Here is a 27401-nt window from a genome sequence, read left to right as displayed (position 1 = left end):
AGCCCTTTAACTGAATATCCTTTCATCGGGGTCCAATTTCCAATCTTATTTTTCCACCATAAATTCCTACAGAAAAATGTTAGTAGTATACAATAAAGAATATGATTTTTGTTCCAAATTAGAATAATCCTCTTATATTATTTGTTTTATCTTTCTTTCTTTGATTAATATATTCAGTTTATCATTCCGTACGAGTCAAATGATAGTTACTTACTAAAAACATTATTGAAGGAATTAAAGTACAAACTTCATATTCTTCACTTCTTCACACACTTATAATGTGAGTCAAGTCTAGCCATTAAATTATTAAACAAAAAAAAAAAATTCATCTACTAGCAACATGCAACATAAATGATAAATATTTTATGTCATTCAACTATTTGGTTCATATTCGTAAAAAAAAAAATCTATTTGGTTCATAGTTCGATACACATTTGGGGCATAAAGAAAAAAAAATCAGAAAAAATTAACCTCTTAAATTGATTTCCATAACTCTGAATGATTAGTCTCTATAAATTACGAAAAAATGATGCTTTAATTTTAAGAAAATAAAATAAATTACTTAACCATTTTTTTTAGCAATTTAATTTAAAACACACACAAAAACAAAAAAGAGCTAGTTTAAGTATGATGCCAAGTGGTCTTTCCTTGTATATGGTCTATTTTCCATTTCTTCCCACACAACACAACACAACATATATGTGATCTTGAGCCACTACATCTCTGCACATACCAACAACTCTCCCTCTTTTTGTCTCATCCACTGCACCACGCCACACCTCATCAACCAACATGCAAAAGAACACACACACACGCACTATTTTTCATTGTACCTTCATTTCACACACTTGATATATGATAAGACGTACATCCTTTCTCTCTTTTTATGTAAAGAGGCCTAACACATAAGTTCAGGGTATGTATATCTAATCATTTATTTAATACTCTAAAGGCGATAATTATTTTGGGACGGAGGGAGGAGTATGAAGGAGTAGTTTAAAGGTCCGTTTGGTTCTATGGAAGAAAAATAGAAGGAAAAAAAATTTTGCAGATCAATGCATGAATTTAAACTATCTTTTGTCCAAGTTTATGCATCGATTTGCGTAATTTTCTTTCCTCTCACTTTCTTTACATAAAACAAACAGACCATAAGTGTTGCATGGTGCACAAGTCATGAATAATATTATAACAAGACTTTGTCTAACATGCACCACTTGATTAAGTGGTGCATGATGCATAAGTTTTTGATATTTTCATAACGAATACGAATTTTACAAAATTTATCGTTGGATGGAAAATTTATATCGTTTAGATCATCCATAAATTTTTTTGAAAATCATTTGATATGTTATTGAGATCCATCAAAATTAACGGTATTCAATAAAATCCATAAACCGTTAATTTTGATGGGTCTCAATAACATATCGAATTATTTTCAAATTTTTTTAAAAAAATTATGGATAATTTGTACGATATAAATTTTCAATCAAACAGTAGATTTTATAAAATTTGTATTTGTTATCGATGACTTGTGCATGATGCGAGACTTGTGCACCATAGACTTTGCTTACTTATGTATATTTATAAAGTTTATTTTGATCTTTCATATTTTAAAATACCCTATGGAGTATTGAAATTTTCAAGAGAACAATTATGACATATTTATGTGTGTGTTGAGTTTGAAATAAAATTTATCTTAACTATCGCAATTTAAAAAAGAACTACACAAGTTACCAGGTAAATTTTAATATGACCATTTCATCAAGTGGTCCATGGTGGACCAGTCACGAATAACATTATAACGAATACAAATTTTACAAAATTCATCGTTGGATTGAAATTTTAGATCATATAAATCATCCATAGAAAAATTTAGAAAAATTAAAAATCATTTGATATGTTATTGAGACACATCAAGATTAACAGTTTATTAAATACCGTAAATTTTGATGGGTCTCAATAACACATCAAATGATTTTAAAAAAAAATTAAAAAATTTATGGATGATCTATACGATATAAACTTTCAATCCAATAGTAAATTTTGTAAAATTCATATTCGGTAGATCACTTATCCACGATAAACCACTTGTGAAGGTAGTCCACCGTAGCATTAGCCCCGGTTACCATTGATGAGATAGGATTCCTTTGTCCAATTTGATAAGAGTGGACATTTTACCTAAAAAAGGTGCAAAAGCCTATGTCAGATACAAATTCTTTCTAACCTATGAATGATTACACCACACCCACACTACTCATGATTTTATTTTATTTGGTTCCTTCCATTCATCATAGATCAATCATCAATGTTAAAATACATCACAAAAGAATCACATTCCTCCACAACCAACATGTTCATCCAATTCTCCATCCTCTTTCTCCTCTTCACTACTCCCTTTACATCTTTAATCAAAGCAAAACAAGACAACAACAATTTCGTGCATTCATTAGACCTCAAAGAATTAAATTTAGAAAATAAACAAGAGAAGCTAAGCCATTTAAAGTTCTATTGGCATGACATAGTTAGTGGAAACAACCCTTCTTCAATGGTAATTGTTCCACCACCTTTGAAAAACTCAACCACTGCCTTTGGTTTAGTTAACATGATTGAGAACCCTTTAACCTTAGGACCTCAATTAAGCTCTAAGTTGGTTGGAAAAGCACAAGGATTCTATGCATCAACATCACAAAGTGAGGTAGACCTTATCATGGCCATGAATTTTGCTATCATTGAAGGGAAGTACAATGGTAGCACCATCACTATTTTGGGGAGGAACCCTGTTTATGACAAGGTTAGGGAAATGCCTATAATTGGTGGAAGTGGTCTTTTCAGATTTGCTAGAGGATATGCTCAGCTTAGAACTCATTGGTTTTCATCCAAGACAAATGATGCTATAGTTGAGTACAATATTTATGTGTTACATTATTAATTGATCATGCTATGCTATATATGCTACTATGCATTTGAGATAAGTATTATTTTGCTGTCTTAATTATGTACTTTGGTTTTTCTTCTTTTGAGGTCTTAATAAGCATGAAGCATCTACTTACATAAAATTAAGGATGCTATAGAATTAGAAAGAGATGGAGTTGTGTTTTTTCTGCTCAACCCATCTATATATGTTTTCATATAGAATAATGCTAGCAACACACTCTTTAACAAACACACTCCAACACACTTTCTTTTATTGGTTGAAATTCACATGGGTCCCATAAAAAATGTGGACCCATATAACTTTTATGGGACCCATATAAATTTTAACCAATAGAAAAGAGTGTGTTAGAGTGTGTTTGTTAAAGAGTGTGTTGCTAGCACTCCTCTTTCATATATGATATGGTGTATTTGTCGTTGACATGGATATTATACCAAAAATATTTATTATATATTTTTTTTTACCATGATATTAGGACGAATTTTTCATCGTTGTTAGTGATGACTAATCTCCGTCGGGAAACTTATGGGACACACAGGGACGGATCCTGAAACTAACCAAACGGGGGGCTGACCATTTTTTTAATAAATATTACATAAAATTTAATTGTAATTTATATAAATAGGAATCAAATTATACCGATATAAAATTATTTTACATTGATTTATTTATCAGAATTAATTTACACTATAATTATACATAAAAATTATAGTCTATTAATAATAATTATGTGTAAAATAACAACTTTAAATATATAGTATATACAACATTAGGGGTGGGAGGGAGGGGCCAAAGTTCATCCTTTCCACCCCTTGACAAATTTAGGACAAGTCACTATAATTTGAAGGGTAAAAAAAATAAAAAATTATGATGATTTGCTGTCATCTTACAATTTATTCCAAACACTACTCATACATCACAACGGGTAATAGATAGAAAGTCCATTAACTCAACCAGGAGAGTCTGACTCTGAGCCTCTTGAATTGAAATTATAGGGTGCATCTTATTTTTCTTGATTTTTTTTTAATTAAAAACATAGATATCCATCTTTTTTGTCCATAATTAAATTTGTAAAAAAAAATTTGTCCCCAATTAATTGGTTATTTTTCATTGTTCGTGGGGCACACAAGATGAATGTTCTCTCCTTTCCGCCGAATTTTTTTTCATATGCATGATTCATAAATCGAACTCTTGACCACATACTTAAGGGAACCAAAACTCTTACCAGATTGATCACTCTTCACTTTATTTTTACATATACATTCACTTTATATTTATTATTACAGTAAAAATATACCGATAATTAATATGGTAAGAATAGGTAAAATCACCATTTCATTTCTTTTATTTACTCTATTTGATTTTAATATAAGAGAGAAAAATCATTTTTTTAATGTATCTAAAAAATAAATTTTTCTCTTATATTCCATCTTGTCTTTCTTATAAAAAATAATTCACTATTTTTTTCCGACTAAATAGCTGATATACGGATTTATAATATAAACTAAATATATTAGTTATTTAATAGATGTTATGGTGTCGCGTTTCAAAGGGAAATTTTTTGGGATCCTCATCATCCTTAGGACATAATTCTAGTTATGTATGGTGTAAACTCTAGTCTCCCTTAATAGTGTTGAAAGAAGGTTATCGGTGGACACTTTGTGATGAATCTTTAGTACCAATTTGGAATAGTATGTGGCTTAGAGATGAGAGAAATCCATATATAACAACTCCTAGTAATCACCAACCAGCATGATACATGGTTAGTGGAGGACTCAATTGGTAAAACATTATTTTTTGACACAACATGGTAAAATATTTTATGTGGAGGCTTAGGAGAATTTTCTTCCAAATAGACAAAAATCATTATGTAAGGGGGTTGATTGTCAATCCAATCGTGTAGTTTGTAATGACTATCTTGAGGATAATTGACATATTTTTCTATCTTGTGTTGACAATGAAACTTGTTGGAGAAAGATAAATTTGTGAAATAAGCTTGGAAATATTATGAAGCAAGTGGCAGACTTTAAGGACTTTTTTTGTCAAGCTTTGGAGCAATCTTGATCAATGCCAACGGGTGAGTTTTGCTATGACAACATGGAGTATGTGGTATAAACGGAATTTGCAACTTTGGGAAGGCAAGAACCAGACATCAGACCAGGTCATTGCTCAAGCACAAGGAGTGCTCGTGCGTGGCAATGCACACAAGATGGTTACAGTAGGACATCGACAGCTACAACTCAAGTGCAGCATGCTATTTGATATTCACCGCCAGCAGATTATGTGAAATGTAACATTGATGCTGCCAAATTTTTTGCCGAAAAAGAAAACTAGGATGAGAGCTTGTATGCGCAATGAAGGACAATTCATCACAACAATGTCAACTCATATTATGACACCAGCAGAGGCTTGGTCGCTACAACAAGGCATCATGTGGATGCTTGACTATCGAAATGTGATTTTTGAACCGGATTGCAAGACGATGGTGGACGACATCAATAGTTCCAAAGACAAACCATTCGGAGTATGGTAACGCTCATGCTTTAGCAAGAGCAGTTTCATCTCATACTTCTCGCATTATGTTTAACTAGCGGGCCAGACAGGCGTGTTCCGCGTCTGCCTGTGTCTAACTTATGTCTAAAAAAATATTTTATGTTATGATGAGTTTGTTAATAAAAGATTTTTATTGCTAAAAAAATAAGGATATTGTTGGTATTATGAAAAATTGACACAAAAAATATTTGTATTCTCTTTTTATATAGTATAGATGTAGTATTAAGTTGGTAATCATCCATGTATTGGCAACCTATTTGCCACTTATTCACATTTTTATGATTTGAATTTATATTTTATTTTTTTAAATTGATTAGTTAATGGAAGTTGTGAAACTAAGTCAAGGGTAAAATAGGTATGTTGAAAAGTCCATCCCAAACTCACCCATCCTTTTTATATATTGTTATATAGATTATATTCCCAATTTATTGGATTTTTTTTCTCCTGTACCCCTCTTTTTCTGCTAAATTTGAGTAAATACCCTTGTTTTTAAAAAAATTTGCGTAATACCCCTATTTTGGAAGGAATGTTGCCGGAACCGTGTAAAGCACATGGCGGAAACGGGAAATGTGCCATGCAGGGGGTGATGGCGGAAACGGGAAACGTGCCATGCAGGGGTGATGGCGGAAACGGGAAATCCGCCATTGACCGGCCTAGATCAGCGCGCGCGTCAGTCCGCGTCAGTCCTTGCTGCTGTTTATGCAGTTTATGTTTTTTTTTTTTGTCTTTTGCTGTTTTTTTTTCGTTTACATTAAAAAAAAAACTCTTTTTTTTTTAAATCTTAAAATTATTATTAAAAAAACTTAATATAATTTAACACAATAAAATATTATGATACAAACTTAATATATATTGCGAAATATTTTTTATTACAATAGTACTAATAATACAAACTAAAACACTATAGGCATCCACCGGTGCCACAAGGGGGACGAGTACGAGCACGAAGTCCAACTCCAAATATTTCTACATCACCGCCGTCCTCGTTTGGATTATTATCTGGAACTCCAAGAAAATTTATACCTTCATTGCGTGGAGCGGGTTGACCGAAAGCCGACGTTGAACCTTGACCTTGAGTCCACGTTGAGTTTAAATAATTGCCTGATAATTCTGTCCACGGTAAATCTTGAGAGACTTGTTGGGTTTGTTGGGGTTGTGTGAATTCACCAGGTGGAAAATAATTTGAGTAATTCTCATTGAATTGTCGAGTTCCCGGTGATTCGAAGTCGGCGCGGTCGTATCCGAAGAAATTCCGCGTTAGTTGCTGTGGGGTCATAAAATCGGATTCAGTAAATGACATGGTATGTTGGGTAAATGGATGTTGTTGTTGGGTGAATGGTGGTGGATCTGGGATACAAGTTTCTTGTTGTTGTTGTTGTTGTTGGGTATATGGGATGTTGGTGTATTGTTGTTGTTGTTGGGTATAAGAATGTGGGCTATTGGCATATTGTGGCGGCATATCAGGACGTGGACGTGGGTCGTTCAAATAATAATTGTCAGAGACATATGGCATGTAGTCTCTTGTATATTGATGCAAATACTCGTTTGAATGCATCAGTGGTACAACATCGGCAAGATCTCCTTGTAGAGCACGAATATTTCGATGATTCCAGTGTTGGATTTCAGCATGAAATTTGGCGGCCCAATCATGAACATTTTTGCGCATGTCTATCTCATGGTAATGTTCCATGATTTGCGCGTCGTCCCTTGCGACATGATTAAGTCCAAATTGTAATCGGACTCTGTCAGTTTGGTGGTACTCAACAATCCCAAAATTAATGAGATATGTGGTTGCCGACCAACATTCTACGTCCACTGGATACAACGTTTGAGAAATATCGTAAGGAGTCCAAATAAACTGCGAGGTTAAAAAATATATATTAGAGATTTAATAGTGTATGAGTTTAGTATAAAAATAATAAAAGAAAGAAGATAATATATATATATATATATATATATTACCCCAGATGGCTCTATATGATCAAGCATAATATTAGCGGCAACTAAATTGTGTGCTGGATCTCCTTGATAGGCATGCATCTATTAAAAGTGCTTTTGAAAACCCTTCAAATGGATGGAACCACTCTTCGTCGCATGTGTATTGCATTCGACACATCGCGCAGAACTTTATGAGGGCAATCAAAAACAGAAAACTTCGGAAATATGCTGTTAACATGGGTAAATATCTACAATTATGTAAAGTTTTATACAATTTTAGTTGCTCGTACTATATTAAATTAAACATATTTTTTCGACTCTATAGGGTATGCACCAAGCGAGCCTACATTCATGTACTGGCGGCATAAGATTGCGAAAAAAAGTCCAACGGCTTTGGCGTGGGTTGATGATCTCCCGAAACCAAAATGGACGCAAGCATATGATGGAGGTATCCGGTGGGGTCACATGACAAGTAATCTGGCTGAGGCAATGAACTCAGTGTTCAAGGATATCCGCGGGCTACCAATCACAGCTTTGGTCCAAGCAACATATTATAGGATGGCAAAACTTTTTGTAACACGAGGAAAGCAGTCAGCAGCTGTGTTTGCTTCTGGTCAACAGTATACTGAAGCGTGTCAGGAAAGGATTTCAGAGGCAGTGCATAAGTCAAACTCACATGTAGTCAACCAGTTTGATCGGCAAAATTATACATTTATAGTGGAGGAAACTGAGGATCCCCATGAAGGCCGACCAATGGATATTTTTAAAGTAGAGTTGAAAGAAAAAATGTGCGACTGTGGAAAGTTCCAGGCTTTACATTTGCCTTGTTCGCATGTTATTGCTGCTTGTTCTCATGCTAACCTTTCCTATGAACCATTCATTGATGATGTCTACAAAGCTGCCACTGTATTTGCTGTGTATGACAGACCCTTCCCAGCAGTTCGAAACCAGGGTTTGTGGCCTGATTATTTAGGTGACGTTGTTTGCCCCCGCCTCGATATGAAAAGAACTAAGAGAGGACGTCCAAAAAATTCTCGTATTAGAACTGAAATGGACGAGTTCGAAAAAAGAGAGAATCGTTGTGGCTTATGTCGGGTGCCGGGTCATAAGTGTCATGAATGTCCTAATGCAGCCGGACCCTCAAATTAAAAGTAATTTTTTTTAATGTAATTTCTTCCGTACGTGTTTCTATTATGTTATCAATAAATTAATATCATATTTTAAATAACACATATTATTGTCCACATTCATACGATATCAAAAAATAAACTAAAATTAGTAAATTTAGGATTACATCATTAATAGAATTACACAAACATAAAACATAAAATATTGACATAATATGAAAAATAAACCAGATACAATAATTTTATATTTTCTTAATCATTTTCAATCATAATAATTTTTATTTTTATAAATTATTATTATTAATTTCTTTTAAAAAAAAAACATTTTTAAGTATTTTTTTTTAATGTAAACGAAAAAAAAAAAACAGCAAAAGACAAAAAAAAAAAAACATAAACTGCATAAACTGCAGCAAGGACTGACGCGGACTGACGCGCGCTGATCTAGGCCGGTCAATGGCGGATTTCCCGTTTCCGCCATCACCCCTGCATGGCACGTTTCCCGTTTCCGCCATCACCCCCTGCATGGCACATTTCCCGTTTCCGCCATGTGCTTTACACTGTTCCGGCAACATTCCTTCCAAAATAGGGGTATTACGCAAATTTTTTTAAAAACAGGGATATTACTCAAATTTAGCAGAAAAAGAGGGGTACAGGAGAAAAAAAATCAATTTATTGCTACTAATGAAAAATCATAAGTTTACTTGCCTTCAAATGAAACATAGTAATGCAAGTGACAGAGGTGTCTTCGCTTTGTATTCCCGACCATGCAAACAACAACCTTAACAAGATGTTATCAATGGAAGAAAAAATTACTCACTTTTCTCATTCTTCCCCACAAACCCTTCATTCTACTCACTCTCCCATTTTCAACCATTCCTTCATCTCTCTCATTTCAACCAACACAACACACCATTGCCACCATCATCCACACTCTCTGTGACTCCAATCGTTTCACCGAAGCCCATCAACGTTTCTCCCTTTTCCTCTCCTCCGGTTCAATTCCCGATCACCGAACATGTAACCTCCTCCTTGCTCGGTTACTCCGTTCCAAAACCCCACTTCAAACATGGACTCTAGTCAAATCCTTGATCCAAACCAAACCTGGTTTTGTTCCTTCTTTGGTTAACTACAACCGTTTGATGGACCAGTTTTGTTTGATTCATCGACCGTTTGATGCTCATAGATTGTTTTTCGACATGAAGAATCGTGGGCATTGTCCCAATGTTGTTACTTATACCACTTTGATTAATGGGTATTGTTCAGTTGGTGGAATAAGGGATGCAATTAAGGTGTTTGATGAAATGCTTGAAAGTGGTTTAGTGCCGAATTCGATGACTTATAGTGTATTGATTCGCGGGTTTCTTCGGGAGAGGGATTTGGAAAGTGGGAGAGAGTTGATGTGCAAGTTGTGGGAGAGGATGAATTTGGAAGTTGAGTTGGGTGTGAAGGTTGCTGCTTTTGCAAATTTGATTGATTCTTTGTGTAAAGAAGGGTTTTTTAATGAAGTTTTTGAGATTGCAGAAGAGATGCCGTGTGGTAGTAGTTTGTCGGGGGAGGTGGTTTATGGGCAGATGATTGATTCATTCTGCAAAGTTGGAAGGTATCATGGAGCAGCTAGGATTGTTTATTTGATGAGGAAGAGAGGGTTTATTCCGAGTGACGTGTCGTACAATTTTATCATACATGGACTAAGCAAGGATGGTGATTGTATGAGAGGTTATCAGTTGTTAGAGGAAGGAGCTGAATTTGGATTCTCGCTGTGCGAGCATACTTACATGGTATTGGTGGAAGCTCTGTGTCGTGTATTAGATGTGGACAAGGCAAGGGAAGTTCTTAAACTCATGTTGTCTAAGAAAGGTGTTGACAAGACTAGGATTTACAACATCTATTTGAGAGCTCTCTGTCTTGTGAACAATCCAACAGAGCTTTTGAATGTGCTTGTGTTTATGCTTGAGAGCCAGTGTGAGACCGATGTGATTACCCTCAACACAGTTATCAATGGTTTTTGCAAGATGGGGAGGGTTGATGAAGCTTTAAAAGTATTGGATGACATGTTATTGGGTAAATTTTGTGCACCTGATGTTGTGACCTTCACTACATTGATTTCAGGTCTATTGGATGCTGAAAAAGTCGATGAAGCTTTTGATCTGTTCAATAAAGTGATGCCTGAAAATGGTTTGAAGCCTGGTGTTGTAACATATAATGTTCTTATCAGATGCCTATACAAACTTAAAAGACCAAATGATGCATTCAGGATTTTTAATAACATGGCTGGTGACGGCATTACTCCAGATAGTACCACTTATACAGTTATGGTAGAAGGCCTATGTGAATGTGATCAAATAGAAGAGGCAAAGAATTTTTGGCAGAGTGTTATATGGCCTTCAGGGATCCATGATAATTTTGTTTATGCAGCCATTCTGAAAGGGCTATGTGGTTCTGGCAAATTTAACGAGGCTTGTCATTTCTTGTATGAATTAGTAGATTTTGGGGTCTTTCCAAATATATATAGCTATAATATTCTGATCAACTGTGCTTGCAATTTAGGTTTGAAAAGAGAAGCTTACCAAATTGTTAGAGAGATGAATAGGAATGGAGTGATCCCTGATTGTGTGACATGGAGGGTTCTTCACAAGTTACAAAGCAATGTGAGGAAGCACACCTCATCTGAACATCTAACCTTGTCAACAGTTGATGAGGGTGATGACATGGATGATAAAGCCAGTCAGGATAGAAGGAAATGGATTTCTGCTTGTACTTCAAGTGGTGGTAAATCATTGGATTTTACAAGATAACAATGAAGCTTGGTCATTAATCCCTATCCATGGCTGATAATGCATGTTATGATAAAATGTGACATTAGGAATAGAGTTGAAAGAGAGTAAGTTTGAGATTAATTTTGTTAAAGATTATGAAGATACTCGGAGCGATGTCACTGTGCTGAATGAAAACATGCATTGTGGTTTTTATAAAGAATGTGTTGTGCATGTATCAACAACTAGTTTCTGACAAAAAGTCCTTTGACTCTTTAACTGTGAAGCCAAGAGATGAACTTTTCTACACCAAGTTCAATCCATCAATCACTTTGTGATAACTAGCCACAATTGTCATGTCTGATTGGAACTTCGGCGAGATGCCAATTTCTTGTGTCTCAATGCATTGCCGCCACAGAAGCCATCTCTACTTTTAATATTAGTCATAGTTTGGAATTGTGTTCAATCACTTCCACCACATGATTTGAGTTCTTTCACTGTGAAGTGTAAGATGGTACAAACTGTAGTTTGAATTGTACGTGCATCTACCACTACTCGACCGTGAATAAACACGTACTTAGGCTCGTGGTGACGGTGGAAAATTACACATTAAACCATCACTACAGCGTGGAAAGGAAACAAAAGGAAAAAGAAACAGAACATCGTATACTCGCATGAATTGCATCTCTCTAGCATCAGCTTGAAAATGACAGCTTAGTCCATGAGGAGGAGTCTCAAAACTCTTCAAACAATCATGTTACCTTTTTCCGACCAAAAAGTTTCACAAGCATTGCCCTCCCTAAGTGTACGAACCAACTTACAGTTCAATCTCAATCTGACATGTTGCAGATGCTTTGGTTTATTGCAGCATAACATTACATAGTCTGATCAGGATCTGAACGGATAAAAAGCACATTTGTCTTATCGGAATGAGAGAATAAATTGAGTTTAGTACGGTAACTGGTGATTTTCAGTTGTAGGTAGGAGTTCTTAAAAATGAAGAAACTCTGATCAGATTTTCTGTTGTGAACATTGCACTCAGCTTTGAAACCAAAATTTTGTGAACAGGCACATGCATAATTTTCCTTCCTGTTTTTTAATTGTGAACATTTTTCACTTCAACATTTTTCACTCAGTTTCATTAGTTTGCCTCTAAACCTTTTAAGCCAAAATTTGGATACATGCATTTAACTTATAACACAGGTCTTGTTTTCCTTAGGAATCATAACTTTGTAATATTTCAGCACAGCAACTTCAAAATCTGTTTACTTGTGTAATTTATTTATTTATTTTTTCTGACGAAGCTGAAACTTTAACCTTCAATGCTATCTATACTATCACAATTACATGTTCTTTCATCAGTTGCTTGCTGTGTTTATTCATACAAGAAAAGGAAAACAAGAAGCTTTGCCCTCTCTCTCCCAGAAAACAGCAGAAAATACAGTTTGTCGATTTGTCAAGTGAGTTAAAAGTTTCACATTAGATGAAAAAGTAGGTGTTGAGCAACATATAAGTGAGATGATATGTGTAGCTATTGTCTTAAAGTTTTGGGTGATGATGTGGTGTTCAAACCACTTATAGCCTAATGTGATGATCATCAGATTCCTCTTCCCCTCGGCCCTCGCAACTCAACAAAGTTTTAACACAATTTTAAACGGAAATCAATTGACTAACATAAATATTTGTACATCTATCAGTGTCAAGTAACATAACAAAGGAGATGTAGAATAAAAAATATTGCAAGAAAAGTCAGCATGATGACCAAGTGAAGCAACGTAATCAGCACACATTAGCATTCACCTCAAAGATTTCGAATGTAACACTGCGAGTGATTAAAAAAAAATCAATTTATAGAATTATACAGTGTGTGTCTGTGATTGATGGATAATGTCGTAACCCCTCAAGTGGCCAAATAAAATATGGTATTGGACAGTGGCTAAATTTTTATAAGGTTCATAATTTTTTCATGCAAGGGGGCGCAAACATTGGGTTTGAGTAAAAAATATTGTCACTCGCTACTTAGGGTCCGTTTGGCCTAACTTTTTTTCCTCTTCTTTTTACTTAAAAGTAAGAAGTTAGGCCAAACAACAATTTCTAAAAGCTATAGTAAAAAAAAAAAAAAGTTTCTAGGCTCAAGTGGTTAATGAGCTTCACCAAAAAGGACGGATTTCGGGAAAACCCGGGTTCGATTCCTGGGTGGAACAATTTCTTGGCCAGACTTTACTTACCTCGCGGCCGACCTATGAACTACTAAGGCCCCTTTCCCCTAGAAACCAGAGGGTTATAAACCAAAAAATAAAAATAAAAATATAATAATATATTATCAAATATATCTTTTAAGTTTTAACCATATTATAACAACTTTTAAATATTTTTTTACAAAAAAAATTAAAATTTACCAAACAACTTTAACTTTGGTTAAAAAGTTATTATTTCTAGCTTTATGATTAAAAGAGCTTCTACTCCTAAAAAAAGCTAGGCCAAACGGGCCCTTAGAGTCGGTTTGGTTCGAAGCAGATGGAGGGGAGGGGAGGTGAGATAATATTTTTAATAAAGGATAATTTTGGTAGAAACTTTATCTCAATTATTTTTATTTTTTATTTTTGTAGAAACTCTCTCAAATATTATATATACTCTTTTTTTTAAACTCTCTCAAATATTGTTTTTTTAGAAACTCTCAAATATCTCAAATAAATTTATTTTTTTTGTAAATCCTTAGGGTTTAAAAAAAAAATAATATAATATTTGAGATATTTGAGAGTTTTTTCCAAAATTACCCTTTATTAAAAATATTCCCTCACCTCCCCTCTATCTAATTCAAACCAGAGTGCGAATGGAGTCCACTTCCTAAAAAGTGAGGGGTTGCGTAGGGATTTTTAGGGGGTGGAAAAAAGTAAAACTCAAAAAAAAAAACCAAAGCCCATTAACCAAAAAAGAAGCAATTAATTAATTAATTAATTAATACGTCTCTCTAAAAAAATCTCAACTTTCGAACCCTATTTTCTGTTTCTCGTCTCTGCCGCTGCAACTCCATCTCACTGTCTTTCCTAACAAGGTCTCTTATTCTTCTTCTTACTCACTTTCTTTGTTTTTTTTTTTTTGTGTACTGTGTTCTGTTAACGTGCAAGTATTGTCTTTTAGTTTTAACTGCATGTGTAGGGTTTTATTTGAATGTTGAAAAAATTGAATTTTTTGTTTATTCATGTTGTTGGGTTATTAGTATTGTAAGTAATTGTTATTGTTATTGTTATGATTGTTTTGTAGAAGTTCAATAAACAAAAATGGCAGTCACATTCTATAACCTTAAATCTGAATCTGGTTTGAAGAAGCTCAATGAGTACCTTCTTACACGCAGTTACATCACTGGGTATGTTATGTTACTTTTTAAAAAAATTTATTTGATTTATTTTTGTTTCTTATGAAATTGTTTTTTGATTTGATTTGATTTCTAGTTACCAAGCTTCAAAGGATGATATCACTGTCTATTCAGCTTTGCCATCTGTTCCATCAGTTGAATTTGTTAATGTGGCTAGGTGGTACAAGCACATTGATGCTTTGTTGAGAATTTCGTAAGTCAATTATTATTATATATTGAAAATTATAATATGTTTGGTGTTTTATGATGATTTAGTAGTTCAAATTATGTGTATTCTTTATGCATTCATTTTTGTTTATATCTTTATAATTTGAAGTGAATTTTGTGTCTTTGTTAGCGGTGTTTCTGGTGAGGGATCTGGTGTTACCGTGGAATCTTCTCTTGTTGCTGAAGAGGCTGTTGCCACTCCTCCGGCTGCTGACACAAAGGCAAGTATTTTATAAACGATTGATTGATACTTGATAAATTGTCGTTGATGTTATGTTTTTGTCTTAGAGAGTTTTAACTCTAGTTGTTGGTTGATTTATGACTGATTGTAAAATTGTATAATGTTGATTAGGCCACCGAAGCCGAGGATGATGATGATGACGATGTTGATTTGTTTGGTGAAGAGACCGAGGAAGAGAAGAAGGCAGCTGCGGAACGGGCAGCCGCCGTGAAAGCATCTAGCAAAAAGAAAGAGAGTAAGTTTCTGTCGTATCATGTATTCAATCATTTGAAATCTGGTCGGATATCAATTTATGGTATTGGTTTTCTGTTGACAATTTCAGGTGGAAAATCATCTGTTTTGTTGGATGTGAAGCCATGGGATGATGAAACCGACATGAAAAAGCTTGAAGAAGCAGTGAGATCTGTTAAGTTGGAAGGGTTGTTTTGGGGTGCATGTATGTTATTTTTCTCTTTACGTTTTTTTTCCTGTCTATTTATATTTATATTTGAACATTGTTGATTGTTTTCATTCTGATATATTTTGTATAATATATGATATGATTCTGAATGACTAGTTTCAGTTTGTTGTATATTCCCTCCCTCGTCCCATATTAGATGATCTGTTTGACCGTTTTACACAGTTTAAGAAAAGTGTAATAATTAAATAGAGATGTGGACTTTTGCTTAAATGGCCTTATAAAGTATCGTGAAAGTAGTAATGATTTAGAGAATATAGTTGTAAAATACTCGTATTGCATTGAAAGTAGTATTGATTAGAGAGTATAGTTGTATAATACTTGTATTGTATTGGAAGTTGAGTAGGTCAAGTGTTTTGGGACATGTTTTTATTCCATCCGGGTCGTCTATTTTGGGACGGAGGGAGTAAGGTGCACAACTAATATAGTGTTATACCATTCACACATTTGTTTTCCACCGATGTGGGATTTAGTGATCCAATTTTGGAAACAAACTTGTGTATAAGACAACACTCATCTCACTTGTGCACCATAGAACTGTCCATTTTCAATAGTACAATAAAAGCTCTTTTCAAATGTGTAATAATATATAACACTAGTCCTGGTTTTGTAGAGAAGTTATTGTCATCTTTACTGTTAATTTTATTTGTTTGTTTTTATTTATCTATACTAGCTATCTTCTGTGGTTCTGATATTAGTTTATTCCTGTCATAGCCAAACTTGTTCCTGTTGGATACGGTATCAAGAAACTGCAAATCATGCTTACTATTGTCGATGATTTGGTTTCTGTTGACAACATGGTTGAGGATTATCTTACCGTTGAGCCCATCAATGAGTATGTTCAGAGTTGTGACATTGTTGCCTTCAATAAAATATGTAAGTAATTTTCATATGTTTTTTTTCATTTGCTTTGTTTTGGTCGTAAGATGCGATGTTAATGATATATTGGTGCAAATCCTGGGCTAATGATATTTCACAATCTTTGTTGCAGAATGTGCAATTCATGTGACATGGAGAATCATAGTAGTGAAAGAAATGTGATGATTTTTGTTTTTTGAAACCTACTTGTCGTTGTCATTTGATGATTTTGTCTGTGATTCCATCATCATTATATGTATTGTTATAATAATTTAAGCTTTAAGAATTCAAGGTGCGACATGTTTTCCAAATTTTGATTCTTGGTTGTGATTTTGCTGATACCTAAGTGTGGAAATAGGCCGAGCCGAACTACTGGGGCTATGGAGATAAAACCTGTTTTTACTTGAAAATATACTATCAAAAGACAAAATGGTTTTGGTGTGAGAAAAGTTCAACCCTTGATATAATTTCAGGTCATCGTGAAATATGAAAGACTGTAATTATGCAGATATATACGTGCAAAACTCATTGACATGCCCATTATGATGCTTAATAATGAGTTGAGCTTAAAATAATATACTTATGTAAAAGAGCTTAATAATGAATTGAGGTTAAATTTTTTTTTTTTTTAACAAAAATTATATATTTATGTAAAAGAAAGTTGTCCAATATATATTTTTGGCTAAATATTAAAATTTGTTTTACCTTTCAGTAGTGAATTCAAACATGTGACGGTAAATTATACTCTCTGCCTTAATGTATAACTTTGATTTCTAATATTCTTAATTATCTATTATTAAAATTTGTGAAAATTTTATATTTTGAAAATATTTGTTTAGACAAATTAAACTATATCTTGTTAACTTACTCCCTTCAGTTAGCATGACCTACTATTATTAGATAGTCTCCTCCGTGTCGAATTTGACATTTGAGTTTACCCCATTTAGGCCTATGGCCTTTGATCCTTGAAGGGCTAGACTAGATCCTACTGAAAAAATTCTCTTCCCCTCTCCCTCAACACTATTTTATCCTGATGGATTTATATTTTTGCCCTTACGAATAAAGTTTGGAAAGAATTTTTCCTACTATTTTTGACATTAAAAATGATATTTAAACTAGGAAAAATTGGAAAAATATGTTCCGAACTTTATTTACAAGGGCAAAATTTTAAATTTAGGAGGATAAAAGAGTGTTGGAAAGAAGGGAAAGAGAATTTTTCGATCCAACTGCTACTATAGCTGTTAGAAGTCTCACATTAGCTAGAGATATGACATAGATAGCTTTTATAAGTATAGTGCAAACCTCAACTCTCAAGCTAGCTTTTGTGGTTGAGTATAGACATCTAAATTCTAATATGGTATCAGAGCCTATCCTAGATCCATTTGTTGTTTGTTGTGGAGACCTCCCATATTTGGGTCACCCGTTGTTGTTGATTCCACGTTCCAGCTTGTTCAGTTCTGGACGTGAGGGGGTGTGTTAGAAGTCCCACATTGGCTAGAGATATGGCATAGATAGCCTTTATAAGTGTAGTGCAAACCTCAACTCTCAAGCTAGCTTTTGTGGTTGAGTATATGCCTCTCAAATTCTAATAATAGCAGACAACTATTTTCTATTATGCAAAATCTTGATAAACCACAAGAATTATTTAGTGTCATGCTATGGAGTATTTGGAAGCGACAAAACAATATAGTTTGGAAACATACTGCTGAAACGAGTCAGATTTTGTGTGACAGAGCTATCAATTTGCTCACGAGTTGGAGGAATGTTCAATAACTACGAAAGTTAATCATCCCAATGTTGTTGGACCCTCCGTCTCTGACACGGTCGAAACCAAATTTAGGTAGGTACAAATGTAATGTTGATGCTTCATTTTCAAATGTTCTTAACGAAGTGAAAATTGGTATTTTTATAAGAGATTATCAAGGTTGGTTTGTGTTAGCAAAGACAAACTGAATACACCTATTCTAGGTGTTGAAGTCGGTGAAGCTATCAGTCAATTGATTTACTTAATTTGGTTAATTATTTAAATTACGAATATGGATTGTAAACAAATAGGTGGTGGATAGGTTTTACAGGAAAAAAACTTATGTCTAAGATCTCGGAGCCATCATTAACGATTGTATACATTTGTTAACTACTAATCTTATGAACTTTTATGTTAAGTTTATTAGAGATAAACCATAAAGTTGCTCATAGTTTTATTAGGATCATTCCATCTTTTAACTAGTTTCGACATTTTTATCGATACTCAAATATGTATCAATAAATGAAATAAGCTCTTTGCCTTTAATTTTTTTTATTATTAATATAAAAGTCATCTTTTGTTATAGTTTGTGGATCAATCCATTTAACTACCTACTATCTAGAGCATATTCAGATTAACATATCAAACCCATTATTTTTCTTGAACATGACCATATCCCCAACTTCGACATTTAAAATCTAGGCGCTAGCTAGCATGGGAAAGGGTGGTAGGTCTCCCACCATGGGAAACTACCCTTTACTCTTAGATCATGAAGGTCTATCATAAGTCATAATAAAGTGTTCACACCATATTATATCGTCTTTCACTAAAATATTTTTTTATCATTACCAAAATCATCTTTTAATTTATATATTATTATTAAATTAATTATATGGTATATAAAATAAATTTAATAATAACATATAGTTTAATAATAACATATAGTTTTATAATAACATATAATTTAATAATAACATATTAAAATATATATTACATTAAAATAAATTTTGGTATATAAAAATTAATTTAATAATAACATATAGTTTTTTTGAATCAATAATAACATATAGTTAATTTAATAATAATATATAAATTAAAAGATGATTTTGATAATGATACAAAAAATATTTTGGTGAAAGAGGATAAAATATGGTATGGACACTTTATTATGGTTTATGGTAGACCTTCATGATCTAAGGGTAAAAGGTAGTTTCCCATAGTGGGAGACCTACCACCCTTTCCCATGCTAGCCAGCGCCTAAAATCTAAACACCAATCCATGATATAATAATTATCTTAGAAAGTGACATGTGCATCAACTGCAATTCAACTCCATGATAAAGAAATTATGCATAACCATGCTATATAATGCCAACCAAATTATGGGACGAAATTGCTCCCTCAAAATACGACAACTATAGGTTGTGTTCCCTTCCTTTAATTAATTTTGGAACGACAAAATTTGCAAAAGTTTTGTGGCGGTGTGGCAATATCATGTGATACTGTATTTTATTTAGATTTTTCTTTTAGACATAATTTATTTAGATTTTATATTTTGGAAATTGGATATTTTTGTTAAATTACATTTTATATTTGAGTTAAAATTTTATTACACTTTCAAAATAAAAATGGAAATTTTTAAAATAAAAGTAATGAGTTCCCCGAGCATTTGGGGGAAAGGGTGCCCACATAATTAAATGCCATCCTGTAGAGGGCATGGTCCCCTTGATGGTAAGTCAATTATTGTATACTATCTTTTAATAAATGTAAATAAAATTCTCTGTAAAAAATAAATAAATAAAAATTGAGTAAAAATAAATAAATATATAATCATAAATAAAATCAAAATAACTTCGTCCTCGTGAACTTAATTAAGTTAGTAGGGACATCGCATTATATTTATAGAGGTCGTGGTTCGAATCTCGGACACCTCATTTATTTACCTTAAGGATCGATTTTTTAGTTATTAATTACTTGACAAAAAAAATTCAAATAACTTCATCTCGTATAGTTCACTTGGAGGTTATCAAAGACATATGTAAGGTACGCGAGTCTAACTATATCTTGTCCTCAAGACCTAGCTCAGCTGATAAGGCAATTTTTTTTTACGAAGCCAAAAATGTTACTTCATCCATTTCTTTTTAAGTGTCATTTGACTGCAAATTTAGCGTGTTTATAAATAATAGTTCAGTCAATGTATAAAATGTTAGAAATTTACATTTTGTCTGTCAAAAAAATAAATTTACAATTTGACAAAGCTATTGTTTGTTTGCACGTAAAAATACTCCGACGCACAATGAATTTGAAGATCAACATTGTAGCTTTTGTGTTGATGTGCATTGGGACACAAGATTGTAGAAAGGAGACACAATTCCAAACATGGTAAGGATCGCAATGAATTTGCCACAATTTTGACAAAATTTCGATTCGAACCTAATTTTGATAATGTTACCCCTAATCTAAACAAGATTGGATTCTCTTTCGTGAAATCTAGGCTTTGATTGAAAGATAAAAATTTAAAGGGTTAATTACATATTTGGTCCTTACGTTTATTTTAGGTTTTAATTTGGTCTCTTAAGTTTAAAAAGTATCAATTTGGTCCATTACGTTTATTTTAGGTTTCAAGTTAGTCATTTCCGTCAATTTTGTCACACGTGATAGCCAATTTGCATATGTGGATTGACACGTGGCACTTGGGCACACTGACATGTGTACTGTTCAAACGGTGTTAGCGACAAAATTGACAGAAAGGACTAACTTGAAACCTAAAATAAACGTAAGAGACCAAATTGATACTTTTTAAATACAAGATACCAAATTTAAACCTAAAATAAACATAAGCGATTAAATGTGTAGTTAAGCCAAATTTAAAACACGGGGATGATGAAGTTCAATTCAAAGGTGGTGATTTTCACCAATTGTTAGTTGGTTCAGTGGTGATTGGTGCTGAACTTGGTAGGGAGGACCACGGTTCGATCCCCCACAACTGCGATCGGGAGGGGGCTGGAACCCCCGAACCAGATTCAACTGGTGGTGAAAAGCCGAAAAAAAAAAAGGTGGTGATTTTCATTGTACATGAATTTCAGACTCGTGGGAAACATTTCCCAATCTAAACATATACTAATTAATTAATTAATTCAATCTGTCTACTTGATCATGGATCTCTTCATTTTTGCATACACATACATATGATTTATTTACAATTTTTAATAGTACTCCTCCGTTTTCGTATAAGTTTCCAGTTATAATGATAACACAAAATTAAGAAAGTGAATTTTTGCACCTCATCTTCCTATTATACCCTCATCTAAATCTTCAATGAACATTATTATAGGTAATAAATTCTGTTTAAATCTGAATATAATAAGGAAGCAACAAACTTTCATATCATAAAAAAAAGAACAAACTTTCTTTTTTTTAAAAAAAACTTTAGTTTTTCAAATATATATAAAAAATATATTGAAAAAGCTAACAATAATTGACGAAAGATATAATTAACAAATCATATCCTTAAAACACACACACACATGAAGATTCTTTATAAAACTATTTTTTTTTTTTTTTTCTGACAATAGTGTTTGAAACACTTGGTTATTGTATTATTTGGGTAACAACATTGTTAATGTATGTATGGAAAAAATATTATAATAACACTATGCTATTTATATATTGAAATATTTTTCACATTTAAGCCGAGAAAGATTTTGGATTTAAGTGATTGTGTTAAATGTTTGTTTGTAAATTCTACATTTACTAATTTGAATTTTATATATACGACGTAATAAAAAACCCATGCATCGCACGAGTCAAAGTCTAGTTAGAAATGAAAGGAGTAATTGATGATAAATTTAAAGCAAAAAAACTTGCATATATGAGATTTGTTTGATTCACAATATTTATGAAAAAAAATCAATAGAGGGCAGTGAAGAGAGTTTTCGATGGTAAAAAAGAAAGACAGGAGTATTGATGTTGATGAAATAAAAAACGTTGAAAATAAATTAAAAAGGACAATTAAGGAAATAATAGAGGAGTTTGTATGTCATAAATGTAGAATTAATTCTCCCATCATAAAAGCTAGAAATTGTGACTTCAATCAGAATTGATTCTACTGACCATAGAATTGATTTTAAAGAATAGCCAAACATATTTTTTTTCTTCATTTTCAAGATTAAAATAAAACTCATTCTAAGACGTGTAGAATTGAAACCAAACACACATTATTATCTTTTTTGGTCTTTCTCATTTACAAACTAGAGATATCATAAAGAAAAAAATTAGAGAGGATTTAAATCCTATAAAAACATGCTGTCACTTTCTCTCACCTGTTTCAAATCTGCTTTCACACCTTGAGCTTGACTTGAACTTGAACTGCAAAAGACAACACGCCAACTTTTTCAAACCATTGCATTATTACATCAATAATATAAAATTAATACTAGTACCAGTAATAATTTAGATAATAATTTAATAAGAAAAATGCTAAACAGTGCCCGGGGCACTGTTTAAGGAATCAAATATAGTAATATGACATTGAACTTTGTGTAGTCAACGTCTCGAAAGTCTAAAAAGTGTTATTTTCAATTTAAAAATTTTCTTTTTTAGTTTCCTTAACCAGTGCCCCGGAGGCACCGGTTAGCATAACCCATTTAATAATAACAATGATAAATTGGTCCAAGTGGTAAGTGTTTTGGTCGCCTTAAACATATGGTGAGAAATTCGATTTTTGGTTGATGCATACCGAGAAAATTCGGTTGGGACACAAATTCCCCGACAGAGAAAAAAATAAGACTTAATTAGTAAAATGGTCCCTTAAAGATATTTTTGGTTTTAGATTGATCCTTTAAAGAAAAAAAAGGTCCGAATAGGTCTCTTAAAGAAAAAAAGTTTGAATAGGTCCCTTAAAAACATATTCGTTAATCAGTTTGGTCATATTCAGACATTTTTTTAGGGATCAAACTGATTAACGGAGATATTTTTAAGAAACCTATTCAAATATTTTTTTCTTTAAGAAACCTATTCGAATTTTTTTTAAGGGAACAACCTAAAACCAAAAATATCGTTAAGTACCATTTTACTAAATAATGCAAAAAATAACAATAATAGTTTTCATGTGTGTCTTGTCTTTTCTCCCCTTCCTCTATTTCTTCTTTTCTTTGTCTCTTTACTCTTTTTCTCTCTCCTAACCACACTCTTCACTTCAACTGTATCACACAAACAGAGAAAAAAAGCTCTGCACTTTCTCTGATTATCAACAACCTCATTTCCAAATCATGCCAAAATTTCATCTGGGTCTCTCTCAAATCCCTCATTCACCATCAATGGAAGATGAAAATCACTCTTCATCTTCCATGTCATACCTCAGCACACCCTTAATACAAACTCCAAAATATCAACCTTCCCCTAAACCACAACACAAAAGAACCATAGTCACAACATTAATGGAAGCTGCAACTTTCACATCCTCTTCTTTCAAAGAAGACACTTATTACATTTCCCATCTCAAATCTTCAGAGAAAAAAGCATTGCAAGAGTTCAAGAAAAAGCTTTTATCTTCAGATCAAACCAACCAAAATGCTTCCATGTGGGGTGTTTCTTTGCTTAATGGTGATGATATTGCTGATGTGTTACTTTTGAAGTTCCTTAGAGCTAGAGACTTTAAAGTCAATGATGCATTCAACATGCTTGTGAAATGTCTTGTGTGGAGAAAAGAATTTGGTGCTGAAAATGTTGTGGATGAAGATTTGGGATTTAAAGAGCTTGAAGGTGTTGTAGCTTTTACTCATGGCTTTGATAGAGAGGGACACCCTGTGTGTTACAATCATTATGGTATGTTCAAAGATAAGGATATGTATGAGAGGATTTTTGGTGATGAAGAGAAGTTGAACAAGTTTTTGAGGTGGAGGGTTCAAGTTCTTGAGAAAGGAATCAAGCTTTTACATTTTAAGCCTGGTGGTGTTAATTCTTTGATTCAAATCACTGATCTTAAGGACATGCCTAAGAGAGAGTTAAGGGCTGTCTCAAATCAAATCCTTTCTTTGTTTCAAGATAATTATCCTGAAATGGTTGCTCGGAAGGTATCATTGAATAACTAATGTATCTGGTTTATATCGTTATGTAATAATTTTTGTTGTGTGCTTATGTTGTCTTTACTATTTGGGAAAAAGTAATTACATTGGATTCTTTTGTATTTTGGTGTTGTTTATTTGCTTATGTTATTATATTTTGTTGGTTTCAGATTTTCATCAATGTGCCATGGTATTTCAGCATGGTATATTCAATGTTCAGTCCATTTCTGACTCAAAGAACTAAGAGCAAGTTTGTGATCTCTAAAGAAGGAAATTCTGCAGAAACACTCTATAAGTAAGTTTAATAAACCAATGATATTCATGTTCTTCTATATGTAAAGATAAAGATACAAGTTTAGAAAATTTAAGTTAACTTTTATCTAAAAAAGGAATTCAAAATGGTTCTGAGATTCTGAACTTACTCTTTTGTGGTTTTGTCATTAACTTTATTTGTAATTAAAGTTCAAGTTGTCCTTTCCAGGCTTTAGTTTTGCTAAAATGTATCAAAGAAAATGACTCTTCACCTCAAATTTTTTCTTTTATTATTGTTGTGTTTTTATGTTTGAATTGAGGTTGTTGTCTTTTTTTGTTCAGATTTATAAGGCCTGAGAATATTCCTGTTCAATATGGAGGATTGAGTCGACCTAATGATTTTCAAAATGGTCCCCCAAAAACAGCTTCTGAGTTCACTGTTAAAGGAGGAGAAAAAGTAAACATACAAATAGAAGGAATTGAGGTAACAATGAATTACCAAAATTTAAGGTTTATAGTGTCTACTTATAGTGTCTAATGAGAGATTATAGTGTCTACTTATAGTTTAAGGTTTTGAGTTTGAACTTTGGGATACCAAAATTTGATAACATTTTAAATGGTTAGTGTGTGAACTACGATTATACTATTAACTAACTAACCACATTTGAATGTGATTAACCATGATATTAGGTGTTTCAATCTATATGAAGTTCGAACACATGAAATTGTAGTTAAAAACGTTGAAATTTCTAGTTAATAAAATCCATTAGGTGATTAATGAGTTATTCAATTTTGATATGATCATACTCATTAACCACTCATTAGACGGATCAAGTAATTAATAGATAGTTTTCAATCTCAGTCATCGATCTTAGATTGGACGGTTTAAATTGAAAACTGTGTTTTTTAGTGAAAATAATCTCAACATACGACAGTTCAGATTTATTACTACGTCCTGCTGTTACAGTGGGAAATCCTTTTCCCTCATTAGACTATGTTAACGACATATGTGAACTGCGCCATTAACCATTTAAAATATTGTGTCGAGATTTTTTGAAGTTATAAAGCAATTTGCTAGATGAGTTATATATTTTTTGTTAATCAGTTGGTATTTGTTGATTAGAGTGGTGCAATAATAAAGTGGGAGATTGTAGTTGGAGGCTGGGATTTGGAATACAGTGCTGAATTTGTACCAAATGCAGAAAGTAGCTACACTATTGAAGTTGAAAAAGCAAGAAAAGTTGATGCATCAGAAGAAGCAATTCAGAATTCATTCACATCAAAAGAAGCAGGCATAATAGTACTCTCAGTTGATAATTCTGCTTCTAGGAAGAAAAAAGTTGCTGCTTATCGCTATTCTGTCCGCAAATACAACAACAATACACCATCTGATATGCAATTAAGCCTCAAATAGTGGTCACAACAGCAACACTATTATGTTTGTTGTTTTTTTTGCTTGTTTGTGATGTTAACTTTTGATTTAATCTAGTTTTAAAAGGTATTTAGTGGTGTATTAGTAAAGAAGTGAGAAATGGTGCATGATCAATTCAATGAAGAAGAAAAAGCAATTAGTTTGAGTGTTGTGACTTGTGATGAGTTTTGTGAGATATTATTGAATTTGTGTGATAAAATGATCATGTGAAAATATAAAGTGCAGGATTTTGTTTCCTGGTTTGGAGTGTAGGAACAAGAGGTAGTGTGTTGAGTTCACTTTATTTTCCCATGTAACAGACAACCTCATCTGCCAAGGACGATTGTACAATGTGCAATGTCTGTTCTCATATTCATACTATCATTAATATCTGTGTAGAAATTTGTGTCTGAAAAAAAAATTCTCTTACAAAGTTTAAGCATTTTGAATTGCATATTCACTATGCCTTGATAATCTTATAAGTTTGGTGGAAATGTTGCCAGATGAGATATGAGCAAGTATTACAGTAAAAATGAACATTAACTTGTACTTCTTGTGATTTTATAGAAGTTGTGTAGCTTTTGACAATTCAGGACAGGTCATCGTAATTCAGACATATGCAGTAGCCAGTAGGTGGTCCATATTATAATTTTCTGCCAATGTTTATATATACATTGGATTAATCTTTATAATTCCTATTCAATTAGCAGCTTATTCAAAAGTGAGAAGATGATGATAAGCTCATTGCAACACTGTTATCAAACAATAAGAAAATATGAAAGTAATTTTAATTTGAAAGAATGATTGATTTCAAGTCATATAATTTCTCTGATGATGGCGTTTATGGTAAATGACTTAAGTTTGATGAATGCAAAACACTCCAATTGATTGGCCTTGAAGTGGGTGACTTGAATATGTTGTTGGTTAGATTGTCACTTTGGCTGAAGCATGTCGATCAAAGTGTATTTCATAAAAATATGAGAGAGGCGTTTGCGTTATACAACATAAGTTTATGTACCGATACACAAATGGTTGATTTACGTTGTCATCACCATTGCCGCAATACCACGTTATAACACTCTTCTCCTATTTCGGTTAATCTCTCCCCTGATTTTCCGAAACTCACTCTAATCGTCATGCTTTCCAACCGACAAACAAATCGGCAACAAGTCATATTCAGGTCTTCAGATTTTCGCCCCAAGCACATATTCTTCCGTTTGGTGAAAAATTTCAAGATTTTTTATCCAAAAATTTACCTTCTTACTTCCTTTTCAAGTAACTTCAATACTCATGTAATTTTCTCCTTTTCTAAGGGTCAAACCTCTAAAAATCCACCTTAAACGCTTAAATTTAGTTACTTTTAGTGTGAAATAACGGAGTTATCACTCTCCCAATTCATAATAATCTCAATGTCAGAGGTATAAACTATAGCCCTTTTGGCCCTAGATGTAAAAAACAAATCGAAGACATCAGTCATGTTTTTCAAGG

At 33.0% G+C, this 27401-nt stretch overlaps 5 protein-coding genes across 5 annotated transcripts; all 5 read left to right on the top strand.

The window, feature by feature from the left end:
- Positions 1–2236: 2236 nt before the first annotated feature.
- LOC123888566 (dirigent protein 19-like) lies at positions 2237–2972 on the top strand. The gene has a single exon (XM_045937645.1). The coding sequence runs from the start codon at positions 2306–2308 to the stop codon at positions 2927–2929; it is 624 nt and encodes a 207-aa protein (XP_045793601.1). The 5' UTR covers positions 2237–2305; the 3' UTR covers positions 2930–2972.
- A 4598-nt stretch (positions 2973–7570) lies between these two features.
- On the top strand, positions 7571–8572 carry LOC123891946. Its single transcript, XM_045941808.1, has 2 exons — positions 7571–7663; positions 7749–8572. The coding sequence occupies exons 1-2, from the start codon at positions 7615–7617 to the stop codon at positions 8570–8572; spliced, it is 873 nt and encodes a 290-aa protein (XP_045797764.1). The 5' UTR covers positions 7571–7614.
- Positions 8573–9255: 683 nt separating this feature from the next.
- On the top strand, positions 9256–13419 carry LOC123888560 (pentatricopeptide repeat-containing protein At3g18020-like). The gene has a single exon (XM_045937639.1). It carries the CDS (start codon positions 9315–9317, stop codon positions 11343–11345), a length of 2031 nt encoding a protein of 676 aa, XP_045793595.1. The 5' UTR covers positions 9256–9314; the 3' UTR covers positions 11346–13419.
- An 857-nt stretch (positions 13420–14276) lies between these two features.
- LOC123888565 (elongation factor 1-delta-like) lies at positions 14277–16781 on the top strand. The gene is made up of 8 exons (XM_045937644.1): positions 14277–14358; positions 14568–14670; positions 14756–14872; positions 15017–15107; positions 15239–15362; positions 15450–15563; positions 16299–16460; positions 16576–16781. Coding segments are annotated over exons 2-8 (696 nt in total). The 5' UTR covers positions 14277–14358; positions 14568–14584; the 3' UTR covers positions 16578–16781.
- Positions 16782–23329: 6548 nt separating this feature from the next.
- LOC123888563 (patellin-6-like) lies at positions 23330–26185 on the top strand. The gene is made up of 4 exons (XM_045937643.1): positions 23330–24259; positions 24421–24545; positions 24845–24986; positions 25626–26185. Exons 1-4 carry the CDS (start codon positions 23456–23458, stop codon positions 25914–25916), a joined length of 1362 nt encoding a protein of 453 aa, XP_045793599.1. The 5' UTR covers positions 23330–23455; the 3' UTR covers positions 25917–26185.
- Positions 26186–27401: the final 1216 nt, after the last annotated feature.

The sequence above is a fragment of the Trifolium pratense genome, linkage group LG6 (genome assembly GCF_020283565.1).
Source record: "Trifolium pratense cultivar HEN17-A07 linkage group LG6, ARS_RC_1.1, whole genome shotgun sequence".
Classification (NCBI taxonomy): domain Eukaryota; kingdom Viridiplantae; phylum Streptophyta; class Magnoliopsida; order Fabales; family Fabaceae; genus Trifolium; species Trifolium pratense.
The sequence above is the reverse complement of the archived record's forward strand: the minus strand, read 5'-3'. Positions and strand labels throughout refer to the sequence as shown.

What these genes read in the sequence shown, in the direction of transcription:
- LOC123888566 (XM_045937645.1), top strand. Translation starts at nt 2,306, where the DNA reads ATGTTAAAATACATCACAAAAGAATCACATTCCTCCACAACCAACATG.
- LOC123891946 (XM_045941808.1), top strand. Translation starts at nt 7,615, where the DNA reads ATGAGGGCAATCAAAAACAGAAAACTTCGGAAATATGCTGTTAACATG. An exon ending in GAAATATGCTGTTAACATGG is followed by an intron (nt 7,664 to 7,748) that starts GTAAATATCTAC and finishes TCGACTCTATAG; the next exon opens with GGTATGCACCAAGCGAGCCT.
- LOC123888560 (XM_045937639.1), top strand. Translation starts at nt 9,315, where the DNA reads ATGCAAACAACAACCTTAACAAGATGTTATCAATGGAAGAAAAAATTA.
- LOC123888565 (XM_045937644.1), top strand. Translation starts at nt 14,585, where the DNA reads ATGGCAGTCACATTCTATAACCTTAAATCTGAATCTGGTTTGAAGAAG. An exon ending in GATGCTTTGTTGAGAATTTC is followed by an intron (nt 14,873 to 15,016) that starts GTAAGTCAATTA and finishes TGTCTTTGTTAG; the next exon opens with CGGTGTTTCTGGTGAGGGAT. An exon ending in ATCTAGCAAAAAGAAAGAGA is followed by an intron (nt 15,363 to 15,449) that starts GTAAGTTTCTGT and finishes TGACAATTTCAG; the next exon opens with GTGGAAAATCATCTGTTTTG.
- LOC123888563 (XM_045937643.1), top strand. Translation starts at nt 23,456, where the DNA reads ATGCCAAAATTTCATCTGGGTCTCTCTCAAATCCCTCATTCACCATCA. An exon ending in CTGAAATGGTTGCTCGGAAG is followed by an intron (nt 24,260 to 24,420) that starts GTATCATTGAAT and finishes TGTTGGTTTCAG; the next exon opens with ATTTTCATCAATGTGCCATG. An exon ending in TACAAATAGAAGGAATTGAG is followed by an intron (nt 24,987 to 25,625) that starts GTAACAATGAAT and finishes TTTGTTGATTAG; the next exon opens with AGTGGTGCAATAATAAAGTG.